Here is a 12,762-nt window from a genome sequence, read left to right as displayed (position 1 = left end):
AAGTTCTCTGACTTCTTTTCTTCTAAAAGATTATCAAATTCTTGAGGTTTAAAAAATAATTTGGCTTTTATTCCTATTGTGAAGGTATATTCAGCACAGTGGAAATAATGTCTATAATTGATCACTTTATTAAAAAAATTCAAGGTATTGAATATTAATATACTTTTTGATTTCACTAATCCCCTCATTTACCCAAACTACAAAATGACCCTGGTTACTTCCTAACCCAGAACAAAAAAAACATTCCCACAGTATGTCTAATTTCTCTTTTTTTTGTTTGTTTCTCAACAGGGTTTGTGTGTATAGCCCTGACTGTCCTGGAACTTGCTCTGTAAACCAAGCTGGCCATGAACTCAGAGATTCCCGTCTCTGGCTCTGGAGTGCTGGGATTGAAGGTGCCCATCACCATGTAGGCCTTTAATATAGGCTATGGGTTTATGGTAGTCCTACACCATCCTTCCAATCCTTGTTTACTGTGGTTGTTTTACAGTTCTTGGATTGACCGCACTCTAGGTAAGCGCTCTAGCACTGAGCTCAGCCCCCCCGACCCCAAATTAATTATTGTTACTTTTTAGTCAAACCCCATGGGCTTCCGGTTTCATGGAGCTGAACTACTTACTGATAATGTATAAACTGATTTCTTCTATAGTTCTAGAGGAAAAAACTCCACTGTTTGGAGTTTCTCTAGTACTGTCCAGTTTTTGTCTCCTACCTCATTCCTATAGTTAAGAGCCTACCTAATATTATAAGCTGGGGGAAACATAATGCTGTATGCTCAGCCTAGGATTTTGCAGTGCCTGTTAAAGCCAGAGCCATCTGGGGCTCACAGAAGCTGACTAAATAAGGATACACACTGTAAATTTACCAGTGGACTCCTAGACATTTTAGTTTAAGAAACTTTATGGGCCAGGGAAGTTGGTACAGCTATCTACATAGCAAGTTCAAGGCCAGGCTGTTTTAAGTCCCCACCCCTCAGTCACATGACCTGTCACTTGGGAGTCCCATGTAGGACATTAACTTAGTACCAATGACCCAACACTCATTAGGTGACACCTGTGCAACAGATGTTCTAAATATTTCATGTTAGTTCACTTGATTCTCCTAAGTCCTCCAAAGTAGGTACTAATCTTAGCCAATGGTGTTTTAAGGCAACCTGGCCTTGAACTGCCAAATATCCCTGAACAACTTCTCATCTTGACACTTCCATTTCAAGTGCTGGAATTATACGTCAACCCCACCAAGTCCAGCTTAAGAGGTAAGCAGGATTGAGGACTGAACCCAAGGCTTCCCTGGAAACCAGGCATTACACTAAAAACGACATCCTCAGGCCCCACTACCCAGGTTTTACCCAATAAACAAAAGCAGAACTGAGGCACACAGACACCAAGTATTTTGTTTAAAATCATAGTTACTAAATAAGACTTTGGTTTAAAATTCAAGTGGTCTATAATCAGTCTGCTGGTATCCTAACAGTCATCCTAACAGATAAAAAAAAAATGAAACTGATTTACTCAAAATCACCCAGGAAATTTCAAAATGTATGCTCTTCTACTTCATCTGAAAAGGAGTTAAGCTATGAAGCTAGCAAGGCTGGGCTGAAATCCTGCCTGCGATGCATAAAAGCTTTGTGATTTTTTGACAAAGTTAATTCTCTCTGCTCCAAATTTCCACATTTTCAAAATGTGGATAATAGGGCCAAGTGAAATGCACGCATGCAGGAACAGGGCACCTTGGTGCTATCCTCTGTCCTTTCTGCCTTGGTTGGTCCCTCACCGAGCTGGAAGCTTGCTTTTGGCTAGCCTGACAGGCCAGTGAGTTACAGGGATCTACCTATCTCCACTTCCCAAAACTGGGGCTACAGGCACAGATAACTCTAACTCCAACTCAGGTCTGCATGTTTGCAGAACAAGGGCCCCAACCCACCAAATCAGCTCAACCTAGAATTGTGGCCTCTTCATCTGTGACTATCACAACCACATCATCTTTGGTACTGCACAGATGGTACACAATTGCTTACAGTAAGTTTAACCTTAAAATCCCCAGCAAACTGAGAATCACAAATAGCAACCACCTCCAATCACCAGCAGAGGGGATATGGAATTTCTACCTTAGTTACCATAAAAAGGATTATTAAAAAAAATATAATTGGTGCAATTATCATGACACATTTAGCCAAAGCTGCTTTTTACCACAGATGCATGGTAAATGCATATATACAAATATTCTGCCCCAAGACTTACAATTATAATTGAAACCTGTTAGATCACTTTTGCAGGCTATCTTAAAAAAAAACAAAACCCATGACTGTCAAGGTATATTGGCTCCACATGAAAACTTATATAAAAAGTATTCTAAACTTCATTAACACTGCACAACTAGGTGGGGAAACTTTCTAGGCTAACGTGCTAAAATATTACCCAGTATTTTTTTTTTACCCTCCAATTACAATTATTAGTAGGACTTTAAGGGACGAAAAGTAGCAACCCAGGGCTGGAGACAGAGCTCACTTGTGTGAGTGCTTGGTTAGTTATGCACAGGCTCCAGGTTCAAATTCCCTGCACCCAGTACAAAAGACCAAACAACAAAACCCAAAGCAACAACCCCTACTTTCCTGTTGACAACAAATTTTAAACTTAAAAAAAAAAAAAAATAGCTATTACAATCACTTTACTTCAAAACACTTTTTATTGACCTAAAATAATCGCCAAAAGTTAGGGCAAAGAGCAACTTTACTTAAGCTTAATGCTCTTCTTAACTCCAGCACGAATGCCAGAGAGTTCACCACTGTACCGCTGTTCTTCTCTGCGAACTTCACGAACCTGGCCTCGTCGTCGGATTTTGGCTCTTCTGAACTTTTCCCTATGCTTCACTCTGGGATTTCTATCAATCTTCTTTCTCCTGGGTGTAAGTCCCCTATTTTTAGCAATCTGGTAGGTAATGGCTCTCTTTGCATTTTGCTCTTCGAGAGCCTGTTCTTCAGCACTGTTTTCTTCCTTCTTTCTCTTCAACTCTTGCCTGTCTTCCATTTCCTTATAGTACTTTAGAGCAGCCTCATCAAAATCAGGCTCATCAGTCAGGTCAGCCGCAGCAGCAGCAGCAGCAGCAGCAGCAGCAGCAGCAGCAGCAGCAGCAGCCTGCTTTACAGACTTTGGCTTGGTTTTGGTTAATTTTGCTTTTGAATTCAGTTCTTTCTTTACAGCACCATCCTTGGCTGTGAGGAGGTGACGGATTTCGGGGGACAGTTTCTGATCCACAACTGACAGCTTGTTGATCAGATTTCTGTAGGTAACAAGCCTTTCTATAACAGGATGTCCATGTGCAGGGACCCTCCGGGCTTTTAAGATCAAATAAAAGCTAATGTTCGCGCAATAGTTCAAGTAGAGGTTATACTTAGTCTTCAGGTATTGGCTTCCTCTTCCAGGTGGAATGACCCCTTTCTCCACCAACTGTATCAAGGGTTCTAACTCATCCTTCACTTCTGTCAACTTGGCTTGGAGGTCTTCTATGAGCTCTAAGAGCTCTGGTGATTCTTTCTTCAACATTTTCAGCTTCTCTTTTACCGAGACTTTTGCCAGATCCTTCACAACCCTTGTCTCAGCTTCGTCTACCTGGGGCACCGGCTTTGCAAAGGCCTCCACCCAAGCGACTCCAAAATCATCCTCTTGCAGGGCCTGGGCCAAGCGCCGCTGAATTATCTGTGCCTCCTCCTCTTCCTCCCTTTCCTCCTCTTCCACTTCTTGCTGACTCTGACGGCCTCGGGATTTGGAACCATAGTCCGTATCGTAATAAAGCTTTTTCCTCTGACCCCAGGACAAGCTAGGATCCACAGAGGCCTCAGCCTCACTCTGCACGGAGCTCCCGCCGTCATCATCCTCTCCATCCTCCTCCTCCTCGCTCTCGCCATCTTCCTCATCTCCATCATCAATATTTAGAGGTAGTACCTCTTCCTCCTCGTCGCCATCCTCCTCCCCACTCTCGACTTCGTTCCAGCCCTTAGCCAGGACTGCCCGAGATCGCGCTTCATGGAACTCATCTACCTGGTCTTGGTAGTAGCTGGAGTCCCCTGGCGAGGGCGGCAACCCCAAGTCGTCCTCATTTTCGTCCGTGGCGGTGCGACCTGCCTGGGCCCGCACGGCGGCCCACTGAGCCGCTCCGCGCCGCCGTGATCTCTTCACCATGGCTCACCCGCGGTCTCGGGTTCCCTAGCGGACGCCGCGATTTCCGCCACTCCTGACCTCCGCGCAGAAACGACGACGCCGGCAAGCGGAGGCTTTCAGCACCACCACGCTCCGCGCCACGCACGTCGGCGACCGCCGGCTCAGAGAGTCTGGGGAAGGCCCGCTTCCTTCCGCTCCCAGGGTGCTCTCGGCGCAGCGCGCGCGCCCAAACTTCCGCTCGCCCCCCCCCCCCCGCCTCCGAAAGCGTAATCCCGCCGCCGTGCCTTTTTAAAAGCCAGTCGGTTCCGGCGAATGAAAATACTTCCGGGTAGGAACGCGAGGCCAAGGACATTTCCGTTCCGCGGATCCTTCTGTGGCGACTTCCGCGCTCTCTCGCGCGACTTCCGGCGTGAAGCGGGAATCCCGCCAGCGTCGACGCGAGACAGCCCGCGGCCGACAGAGGGCGCTGGGCCTCTACCTCGCCACGCACCGGCAGGGCGCCCAGTGGGCCACGCTAGACAGTTCCGCCGCTCCGTTTGCCAGAGTGCAGTTAGTCAGGGTTTTGCTTGTTTGTTGTTTGTTTTGTTTGTCTTTGACTTCTGAAGCCGGGACTCGCCATGTTGTCAGCCTCAGCCTCCCGGCTTGGTGCTTTTCTCGGTTTTTGCCTGGCAGTTGCTACCGTAGGCGCCGCGTTTCCGGGCCCCGCGCGGCGAGTCTGTGCTTAGGCGACCCGAGGGCGGACTTCAGGGTGTTTTGGGGTCGATGTTCCCGGAAGGAGGAGATGACGCCGCGGTGTCCTTCGCCCGGAATAGCTTCTAGACGTTCTGGAAAACGCTGTGAGGCTGTCAGCCGCGGACCGCCGATAAAGGACAGCAGAGAGAGAGAGACAGAGAGAGAGANGCTTGCCTTGATTTAGATAAGTCATTTGACTCAGGGTATCTAGTTTTGTCCACTGTGTTTCTCAGTGATTATCATACCATAATCCAGGCAGTATCTTGAAGCTGTGTCCAAATCTTCTAAGACCTTGTGAGGTTAAACTGTTAAAGGCTTCAGGAGATTCTGTCGAACATAAACTTCGATTTATTAATAATTAGCAGACTTTGACAAGATTAAGGGCTAAATCTATTGGTTAAATCTGAATAGAGCACACCANAATTTAATGGCAGTAGTAAAAATCATCATCTATCAAGACAGGATAGGAATGAAAATCTGAAGTAATTTTGACAAGTTGTATAAGAAAAACACATTTAGCTGACAGCAGTAGGTTGAGATGGCAGGCCATGAGAACAGGCAACGGGCTCTGGCTTGTATAGCTGATGAAACGGATTGGAAAGAGAGCAGGCTGATCCAATGAGACGTGTGTGTGTGTGTGTGTGTGTGTGTGTGTGTGTGTGTGTGTGTGTGTACAGTTGAAGCACCAGCTGCATGCCTCCCCAAGGTGCTGCTGAATGCTGGTGACAGCAGCTGTGGCTACAGCCCAGTACTGTGGATAGGGCAGGAGCTGGGTGGAGGAAGCGCCTGAAGTAGCGTCCCATATCCCACCAGTGTGCATGCTGCATGCTATTCTTGTGGCACATGGAGCCACTTGCCCTCACTTTATGAGTCCTGGGCGGGGGGTGGGGAGAGAGAGAGAGAGAGAGAGAGAGAGAGAGAGAGAGAGAGAGAGAGAGAGAGAGAGAGAAAGGCCAGCCTGGTCTACAAAGTGAGTTCCAGGACAGCCAGAGAAACCCTGTCTCGAAAAACAAAAAACAAAGAAAAAAAAAAAAAAAGAAGAAGAAAAAGATGAAGAAGAAAGAAAAGAAATAGGGGCCAAAATGGGAGACCTTGTGGTCTAGGAGGGCGCACGGGGACATCAAACAGAAAACTCAGTCAAATGGGAGAAGTGAATGTGGGTCTGAGAGAATCGAACTGGTGTCAAGCTTAGTAGACAGGGTCTTTACCAGCTAAGTCATCTCAAATGTATGACCTTTTATGTCAGCTTCCTTATTTAAAAGGGTATACAAAGTCGTGATTATGCACGCCACATGGGGTCTTGTTTTATAAAACAAGACAGCAACAATAAATACAACCCTATCCAAGCACATATACACACACACACACACACACACACACACATACACACACCACATGGGGTCTTGTTTTATAAAACAAGACAGCAACAATAAATACAACCCTATCCAAGCACATACACACACACACACACACACACACACACACACGCACGCGCGCGCGCGCTCATAAAAAGGATTTAAGAACCTGAGGGTGATCTGCCTGTTAACTCCCCTCATCGACATGGGCTGATTGCACTGGCATATCTCTCCGGGTGTTAGGCCAGGTTAAAGACAGCCTTCCCAGATGGAGAGCAACGATCTTTGTTCTTTGGTTAAGGGTATGTGAATAGCTACTTGCTACAGTCCCCTGCTAGAACCTGTTAAAAAAAGTCTCCCGGGCTGGTGAGATGGCTCAGCAGGTAAGAGCACTGACTGCTCTTCCGAAGGTCCTGAGTTCAAATCCCAGCAACCACATGGTGGCTTACAACCATAATGAGATCAGACTCCCTCTTCTGGTGCGTCTGAAGACAGCTACAGTGTACTTATGAATAATAATAAATAAATCTTAAAAACAAGTCCCCCAAAAGGGTTTACTATTTCTTCTCCAAATTAAGGGATTTGTGCTGTATTCAAAAACAGCTTAAAAAAATTTGCTAGGGGTTTCCCCCTAAGTTTGGTACAGAGGAATGTTCAATATCTGTTTAGTGAATATGTAAAAAAGAATATTTGATTTCATATCTTAGGTGCTATATAAGGCTTAGTGAATGCTGTATACAAATGCAAACATCTTTGAGACATAAACTGAACTAGAATGGATTCGTGACCGTCAATTTTAACTTCAGATTAACACACATGGAGAGTTGCAGGCAATTAGTTGAAGGCTAGGAATAATCATGGTTGGCTTCTAAATACTGGTAGCAAGATGACTTCTGATATGTAATCCTAGGTAAATTATAGATAAATGAAAAGGCCAGGGGCTGGTGAGATGGCTCAGTGGTTAAGAGCACCTTTGCTCTTCCAAAGGTCCTGAGTTCAAATCCCAGCCACCACATGGTGGCTCACAACCATCTGTAACAAGATCTGATGCCCTCTTCTGGAGTGTCTGAAGACAGCTACAGTGTACTTACATATAATAAATAAACAAATCTTTAAAAAAAAGGGGGGGTTATTTATATAACCTTGGCTGTCCTTAAACTAGATCTGTAACCTTCAACTCACAGATCTTTCTGCTTCTCCTCCTGAGTGCTGGGATTAAAGGTGTGAGCCACTAGTGACAAGCTAGAAAATACAATTTAATGAATAGGATGTGGCTAGAAATCCATGTTCTGATAATAAGCATAAACCTCATATTTGAATCTATGTTTTCTTCTTCCTCCTTCCTCTTCTTTTTCTTTTGAAAGATTTTTTTTTTTTATTCATGTGAATACACTGTAGCTGTCTTTAGACCCACCACAAGAGGGCATCAGATCTCATTACAGTGAGCCACTATGTGGTTGCTGGGAATTAAACTCAGAATCTCTGGAAGAGCAGTCAGTGCTCTTAACCACTGAGTCATCTCTCCAGCACTTCTTTTTTTTTTTTTTTAAAGGCAAAGTTAACATAAATTATTAAGGAAAAGTAAGGAAAAACTGAGTGTGGTACCTTTGAATGTATGTTTTAGTAGATAGCACTACTAACTGCCTATGGTCTATGCTAATAGCAAGTACTAATGGTGTGTGGGCTGTGACACACACTGTGTCATACATACTGTGCTTAGATTATACTTTGGTAGAGCCAAAGGCAAACTGAGTGTGTCGTCAGATAGAAAAGATACGACCTCACAGAGCTCATTACCAGGTGTAAGACACTCAGACAGGTCACACAGGGTCTGGAAGATCATTTCAAGAATTTTTGTTTTGAAAGTATTTTTGAAGACTGTTGCATTAAACTGATGCTATAATAATACTGTATTAAAATTTCCGCTTATTGTGAAATTGTTTTGCGTTCAGTTCATTTTTATATCAAAGCATGTAAAAACTTAGTCCACACACCATTAGGATTACTTACCATTTAATTGAGAAATTTTTTACAAGAAAATTGTGTTTCTGCCAGAAGTACTCTAATCCTATTACACAGGAGGCTTAGGCAGGAGGATTTTGATTTTTAAGAACAACCTGTACCATCCTATAAGTCTAGGCCACCTTGACCTATAGGTGGTGGCCAGACACGATCTCAAAACAATTTTGTATTCCTGAAAATATAGATTAAGTGATGCTAGAGGATGTAAGCCCATGTCAACTAAAAAGAAAAACACAGTTCACAGAGAAAATGAGCAGCCATTAGGAAACACTTGCATTTTTCTTTAAGTGGAACAAAGGTGTTTTGTGTGTGTGTGTGTGTGTGTGTGTGTGTGTGTGTGTGTGTGTGTGTGTAGGTGTGTGTAGGTGAGTTCCAGGGATCTAACTCAGGTTGTCAGGCTGTCTTTCCTGTTGAGCCATCTTACTAGTCTCACAGTTTACTTCTGTTTTTGTGGCAGCTACAATTATTCATTGCCTTGAATGTTTATTACATCATTTTGATGTTCAGGAATTAGTAAGATAACTCCTTTTTGCTTTATAAGGTATTTACAGTGTTATAAAACATAGGGTTCTATGAATGACATTTGAGAATCTAGACAATGCTAGTGTTCTTCCTTCATAGAATGTGTTCTGGGTTGTGAAAGTATTGTCTTAGCTGGGTGTGGTGGCACACGCCTTTAAGCCCAGCAGAGGCAGGCAGATTTCTGAGTTCCAGGCCAGCCTGGTCGACAAAGTGAGCTCCAGGATAGCCAGGGCTACACAGAGAAACCCTGGCTCAAAAAACCAAAAAAAAAAAAAAGAAAGTATTGTCTTACTCTCAGGCTCTATTTCATATTGCACTAGTGAAGTGATAGTAATTAATGATATATAACATTACAAGTGATTGCATGTACCAGATTCTGTCTTACCTTTGTTTTTCTTCTTTTTTTAGATGTATTAATTTACTTTAATGGATGAGCCTTTTGCCTGGTACCCTGTGATGGCCAGAAAGGGGTATTGGATACACTGGAAGTAGAGCTATGGATGTTTGTGAGCCACCATGTATGTGCTAGGAATCGAACCTGAGTCCTTTGGAAGAGCAACAAGTATTCCAAAACAATTGGTCATGTCTTCAGGATCTCCTTTTTTCTTCATATATTTGCTTTTTGTTTGGAGACAGTCTCTTGCAGCTCTGACTGGTCTTGACTTGCCATCTATCCCAGACTGACTTGACTCCTGTCTTTCCTTATTCTACAACCACATTGTCGTTGTGTAGCTTTGGCTCGCCTTGAATTTGTGATCCTTTCACCTCACCCTCCTGGGTGTAGGTTTTTTTTTTTTCTTTTTTGGGTTTTTCGAGACAGGGTTTCTCTGTATAGCCCTGGCTGTCCTGGAGCTCACTTTGTAGACCAGGCTGGCCTCGAACTCAGAAACCCGCCTGCCTCTGCCTCCCGAGTGCTGGGATTAAAGGCGTGCGGCACCAGGCCCGGCTCTGGGTGTAGGTATTAAGAGTACTTACTGTCATGACTAGCAGTATAGGCTTTTAATTTTTTATCGTTATTTACATTTGAATGATGAAATATTAAATACAGTTTTTATGAACATAAGATAATAGTTGAATGAATGTTTATATCCCAGTATTTAGACTAGTTTCATATGATTGAGGTTATCAAAAGTAATTTTTGTTTACTTTCAATGAGGTAGTGATAGTAACAATAATAATTTGATATGAGAACAATAGGAAATGTATAGTTAGTGTTACTAACTAACTACCAACTTATTGAGACACACCAATATCACACAGTTCACTATTTTTGGTACAAAAAAGAAAGAAGGATTATTTTTAGGCATAGAAAGAAAATGGAAGAGATGAAGTATAGTTTCCACTGGTTTCTGGTAGAAACCACTTATTCTGAGGCTAATATTGTTAGCAACATTTTGCAAATAAGGTTGGTATCTATTTTAAGCCACAAAAAAAAAAACCCAAACCCTAGAAATGATTTGGAAGTGCGATATGAAACTTCCATGGCTATGTGTGTTCAGTATTGAAAGTTTGAAAGCTTGTGTTTTTGGTTTGATTGCCTGACAAAATGAAGAGTTGTTTTGATTTTTTTTTTCTTTTCTTTTTTGAGATAGGGTCATTTGTAGTCTACGATGGCCTAATACTCTCTAGATAGCTAAAGATGACCATGCAGGCTAACAGGCACGTGCCACCATTCTCAGTCTTATAGGGTACCAGGGACTGAGCTCAGGTTCCATCTGTGCTAGGCAAGCACTCCCATCAACTACGCTCTATATCCTAATACCTTCTCACTCTGAACAAACAAGCAAAATAAAAACCCTCTTAGTCCTTTGCTTAACATACAGGGCCTTCCTTTATCTGCCTTCTATTTTTCCACTTGGCTTTCTCAACTATTGTATTGTTTCCTAGTTTACATTTTATATTCATGAAAATCTTGTATCGTGGTTTGCATGGGAAGAACTGGAACCCACAGGGTTATAGAGGGAGAGCACTCAGAAGCTATCAGTGATGGTTTGTGTAGTGACAGACGTGAATACCGTGAGCAGTGGCTATGTCGTCTTTCTCTAGTTTCATTTGCGAGCCTTGGAAATCATTTTTAGCAACTCAGTATGTTTACAGTACAGGCCAACACCAGAAAGTGTAATTTGAGGATATTATTCAGAGATTGGTCTGTTGTTCCCTCATTAGTTAATTTTGGGAAGTTTCTTTTTTTTTTTGTTTTAAAAGTGTGTACTTATTTAGCTATTAGTTTTTTTGTGGTGCTGGGATTGAATCCAAGGTCTTGCATGTGCTCTATGAGTGTTCTACTACTGTATCCCTGACATCACTGTCTGTCTAAGGCCATCGAGATGGCTTAGCAGGCAGATACTGTTGACCTGGGTTCAAGCCTCAGGATTTACTTTGTGGAAGGAGAGAATGGACTCCCGGAAGTTCTCTTCTCACTCACACAGAATAAGAAAGAGTCGTTTTTTAAAATAAAAAAATTGTCTATTTACTGTAAATTTTTCTTTCAAAGTACTTTTGTTTATCCTGCTTGCCATATTAGAGCATTCCTTCACACTATGATTGTTACCCAGAATAGTGTTCCAGTACACATATAAAATAGTGGTGAATGTATTACCTAAGTGCTTATTTTTAGGTCAGAGTAAATAATATTCTGATATCATGTCAGAAAATTTACTTCATGTTGATAATGATTTGAACTAGGTAACCAAGTATACAATACAATCATCTATAAACTTCCAGGTTTATACTCATATAGAGTGTTTTAGCTTTCTACAGAACTGTTTTATACAAGGATTTATATGTTGAAATAAATGAAGTGTAGAGTCTCTGAACTCTTGGCATCTGCAATTTATTTCTTTGAATGGCCATGGTTCCTTTGAACTCCCAGTTTGTCAATGAATACAATCTTCACCTAGACTGTATTCGTCCCTCTTATGCCTGATTTCCACTTATTTTTTACTCTTAGCTTGTATCTAACTTCCACTGGGAGGCCTTCTATAACATGAATTATTTCCTCAGCCTACTAATCTCTGCTTCACAATTGTGAAAATATCACAATTATCCACTAGGTTGTATTTGAGTCTGATCAAAGGTTATAATTTATTCCCTTACAGCCTCACCATGTATAATAAATGCCAGTGTATATTTAATGAAGGAAAGACTTAACCCAAAGCCATTTGCTTTAAAGACCAAGAAAGCAGCTTTGGTCTTACTGCTAGCACTCTGCTTTAGTTTGTTTTAAAGAGAAATTATTTTAAATGAAAATACTTGCTTGCTCCAATTATACAAGAAAATTAAGAACCCAAAATTATTGCAGCACTCTTTTTTTCTGTTTTGTTTTGTTTTTTCGAGACAGGGTTTCTCTGTGTAGCCTTGGCTGTCCTGGAACTCACTTTGTAGACAAGGCTGGCCTCGAACTCAGAAATCTGCCTGCCTCTGCCTCCCAAGGGCTGGGATTAAAGGCATGCGCCACCACGGCCCGGCTATTACAGCACTCTTATTGCTGCTATAATAATTATCAGAAACTTCATGATGTAATGATGCAGCCAGCAGAGATATGAACAACACAGGGACCTCGAAAGGACAGTGATAGACAGAGACACAGGACTATGGGTTCACTTCAGGAATGAATAACTTTTATTTTTTCAGATGCTCTTTGTATATTGTTTAGCTAGCTCTGGAGATGGCATTGCAAACAGGGCTTGGACAGTCTTTATGATTCCTTATCCAAGGCCCCACTTCTGCACTTTCTGCCCTTGTGGTCTTGTTTCCTCAGAAGACCTTCAACCCAGCCTTAGTGCCTGAAGTTTTCCAGTCACATGGCTGTAGTGGTGAATTGAGAGAGAGAGCGCGCAGGCGTGCGTGCCTTACTAGCTCAGTGAGTGGTTGGGCACTTCCTGAGCCTCCCCGAGGCTAGCACACACTCCCTTTCAGTATTCCTGAGTTAATACTTTCTAAATCTACATTTTATCTTTGCTACCCTGTTTGTG

At 42.6% G+C, this 12,762-nt stretch overlaps 1 protein-coding gene across 1 annotated transcript; it reads right to left on the bottom strand.

Moving 5' to 3' along the window:
* Positions 1-2,662: 2,662 nt before the first annotated feature.
* Positions 2,663-4,338, bottom strand: Utp3 (UTP3 small subunit processome component). The gene has a single exon (XM_021210847.2). It carries the CDS (start codon positions 4,176-4,178, stop codon positions 2,730-2,732), a length of 1,449 nt encoding a protein of 482 aa, XP_021066506.1. The 5' UTR covers positions 4,179-4,338; the 3' UTR covers positions 2,663-2,729.
* Between the last annotated feature and the right edge of the window lie 8,424 nt (positions 4,339-12,762).

Source organism: Mus pahari, chromosome 13, assembly GCF_900095145.1.
Source record: "Mus pahari chromosome 13, PAHARI_EIJ_v1.1, whole genome shotgun sequence".
Taxonomy (NCBI): domain Eukaryota; kingdom Metazoa; phylum Chordata; class Mammalia; order Rodentia; family Muridae; genus Mus; species Mus pahari.
The sequence above is the reverse complement of the archived record's forward strand: the minus strand, read 5'-3'. Positions and strand labels throughout refer to the sequence as shown.